General features: G+C 38.9%; 1 protein-coding gene across 1 annotated transcript; it reads left to right on the top strand.

The window, feature by feature from the left end:
• Positions 1 to 672: 672 nt before the first annotated feature.
• Positions 673 to 876, top strand: MYCTH_2026083 (uncharacterized protein; the record flags this gene model as incomplete). Its single annotated transcript, XM_003664797.1, has 1 exon — positions 673 to 876. A coding segment is annotated over one exon (204 nt), but the record flags the coding sequence as incomplete, so codon positions are not given.
• Positions 877 to 3,650: the final 2,774 nt, after the last annotated feature.

The following is a 3,650-nucleotide window of genomic DNA, read 5'->3' on the forward strand; positions in this document are numbered from 1 at the left end:
ATAAATCTGATTTCGCCGACACTTGTAAATCAGCTACAGATACCCTAGAGAATAAAGCAGAAGCATAGCATAGTCAAAGGGCTATTTCCGATATAGTAGGTATATAGGGAGACCGAACTAATCGATATTACTATAATAGGGAAGACCATAGCAATTATATTTAGTATCATAAACATAGGCAACAACAAAGATATAATATTAGGGTTACTATAGCATGAAGATTACGACCTAGACATTAGCTAGAAGAATAGTAGCTACCTATAACCCCGAATAGAGTCATATTCGACTAGTAAAATGGGGAGTATACAAGGATCGCGAGCAGACGATGCTTAGGGGAAGGCATATCCTACAGATCTACTACAAGAGACAGATAGTAACAGGCAGACCACTATAGACTCTAGAAGAGGCGGCATAACGACATTGATATCGTAACAGGAGGAACGAGCTAAACTACTAATAGCTGTTCTCTCCGTTAACGAATGCAGAGCACTATAATTAGAGTAGTAGGTTAAGATAGGAGAAATCGCTAACATCGCTATAAACGGAACCAAGTTCGTATACTATTAGAAAACCGAGAGACGAGACAGGACTAGGGAAGTACCAAAGGAATACAAAGGACACCTAGCATTCGAACCAAAGCATCTAAAAGGATTACTAGAACACGGTCTATAGGATCATAAGATTAAGCTTAAGGAAAGAGTACGACTAAAGTTCTTTAAGATTTACTATACAAGCCAGATACAGAACGAAGAACTTAAGCAATATTTAGAGGAAAACCTTCGAAGAGGATATATCCGCCTGTTAATATCGCTAGCAGGCTACCTAATCCTATTTATGCCTAAGAAAGACGGAAAGCTACAGTTATATATCGACTATTGGCAACTTAACGAGCAGACCGTGAAAAACCGATACCCATTACCGCTAATCTCACGGCTCCGAGATCAGTTAGCAGGAGCCTAATATTTCACGTATCTTGACTTGCTATCGGCCTATAACTATATACAGATCAAAGAAGGCGACAAGTGGAAAACGGCCTTTAGGATACCCTATAGCTACTACGAGTACCTCATCATGCTATTCGGACTTATAAATACGCTAGCAACGTTCTAAGCCCTAATTGATCAAGCTATCTGACCCTTTCTCGACAAATTTACGGTATATTATCTCGACGACGTACTCATCTTCTCCAAGACGATAGACGAACACCGGAAGTACGTAGAAGCAGTACTAGACACGCTATACGTATACAAGCTATTAGTTAACAAGGAAAAAAGCGAATTCCATGTTAGGAAGATAGTCTTTTTAGGATATAAAATATCCCTAGGATAAATCCAGATAGAACCGTCAAAGGTTAAAGCTATTAAGAATTAGCCACGACCGACGTCAGTTACAGAAGTACGAAGTTTCATCGGATTTACAAACTTCTACCGAATGTTCATTAGGAACTTTAGAGCAATCGTACGACCTTTATACGAGCTTACCAAGAAGAATACTAAATTCCAATGGGAAGAGCAACACAAGCAAGCATTTACGTAGATCCGGAACGCCATTACTAAAGATCTAGTACTAGTACTACCAGACCCTAAGAAGTTATTCGAGGTAGAAACAGATACTTCAGACTACGCCATCGGAGGACAATTAGGATAACGAGACAGACAAGGAAAGCTATATCCTATAGCCTTCTTTTTAAAGAAGCTCGATAGACTACGTCTCAATTATCTAATCCACGATAAGGAATTACTTGCGATTGTCGAAGCTTTTAAGGAATAGCGACTATACCTTAGCGGCACGATTAAACCAGTATAAGTGTATATAGATCATAAGAATTTACGATACTTTATAATGATAAAGGAGCTTAATAGACGACAAATACGATAGGTAGAATTCCTCGTGGAATTTAACTTTGAGATCTGCTACAAGAAGGGCAAAGAGAACGTACGAGCAGACATCTTAAGCTAACGAACGGATTATACGGAAGGATAAACAGGAACGATACCACCGTTATTCAAGGAACAGATAGATAGAACGCTACATTACGAAACGCAGACACCTATAGAAGATGATCTACTTAACTCGTTCCTAGAATGCTATATAATCTTTCGAGAAGAAAGGATCAATAAGGTATAATATCAAGTAGCACCCGGACCAGTAGTACCTAATAGAGTGGAAGAAGAAGATAGGAAACTCTAGTACCGAGGCAAAGCGTATATCTACGACAAAGATCAATAGCTACGGATGATTCGAGAACTCTACAAGTCGAAACTCGGAGGATATAAAGGAGTCACGAAGACTGTTGTACAAGTCAAGAAACACTACGACTTTCTATAGTTAACGGTACGAGTTAAGGAAGTCGTACAGAACTACGACATCTGCAATCGGAGCAAAACGGCATGATATAAGCCGTACAGGCTACTTTAGCTACTACTAATAGCTGACAAACTATAGAGTTTAGTTATAATAGACTTTATTACGAAGCTGTTAGAATCTAAGGACATAGCTATAGGAGTAACCTACGATAGTATTCTTACTATAGTAGATTGCCTAACTAAGTAGGTATACTTCTTTCCCTATAAAGAGTCCTAGATAGCGGAACAGTTAGTAGACGTGATCTATCCGCAAGTTGCATTAGTATATGCTTGGCCGTAAGAATAGATCACCGATAGAGACACCAAGTTTGTATCGAAGTTCTGGCAAGCATTAATATAACGATTAGGCGTTAATAGCAAGCTATTAACGGCATATTACCTATAGACTAACAGATAAACGGAGCGACTAAACTAAGTTATTAAGCAGTATCTCCATTCTTACGTCAACTACTAGCAAGACAACTAGGTTATACTATTACTAACAGTATAACTCGCTTATAATACGATGCTAACGGAAACGACCAAAGTCATACCGTTCTTCGCGAACTACAGATATAAAGCAGACCTTAGGCAAGGACCAAAGGTCATAGTGCCGAGAGCAGTAGTTAAAGTAGAACAAATGTACGTACTATATGAAAAACTTAAAAAGGAACTCGAGTTTGTCAAGACTAGAATAAAGAACTACTACGACAAACACAGGCTCAAGGGACCTTGCCTAGAGAGGGGAGACAAAGTCTACCTGATCGTATAGAACTTACGAACCAAACGACTAAGCACGAAGCTAGACTTTAAGAAGGTCAGACCCTTTATTATCAAAGAACGAATTTCGACATCTAACTACCGACTATCGTTACCGTCATCTATACAACTATAGACGGATGTTTTTTATATTTTACTTCTCGAACTAGTACCAAAAAACGCTAAGGTTGCTACACACATCAAAGCAGAAGACAAGGAAGAAGAATAGGACGTCGAAGAAATTCTAGATTTACGTATTATTGATGGGGAACTGTAGTACCTAGTCAAGTGGCTCGATTTCGGACCAGAAGACAACTTATAGGAACCAATTAAGAATTTAAACTACCCTAAGAAACTAGAATAGTTCTATTAGCAGAACCCGGATCGGCTAAAGGCAAATCTAGGATAGAACCGAAAACAGCGCCTTAGTTAATAACATCGATACTACTATTAAGCTATATAACGGCCCCCGATTCCTGCTATTCTACCGCCTCTAATTTGTCTAGATTCGATAAACCCTATATAACCATGTCTGCCCCCTTCTCT

This window comes from Thermothelomyces thermophilus, chromosome 5 (assembly GCF_000226095.1).
Source record: "Thermothelomyces thermophilus ATCC 42464 chromosome 5, complete sequence".
NCBI classification, from domain to species: domain Eukaryota; kingdom Fungi; phylum Ascomycota; class Sordariomycetes; order Sordariales; family Chaetomiaceae; genus Thermothelomyces; species Thermothelomyces thermophilus.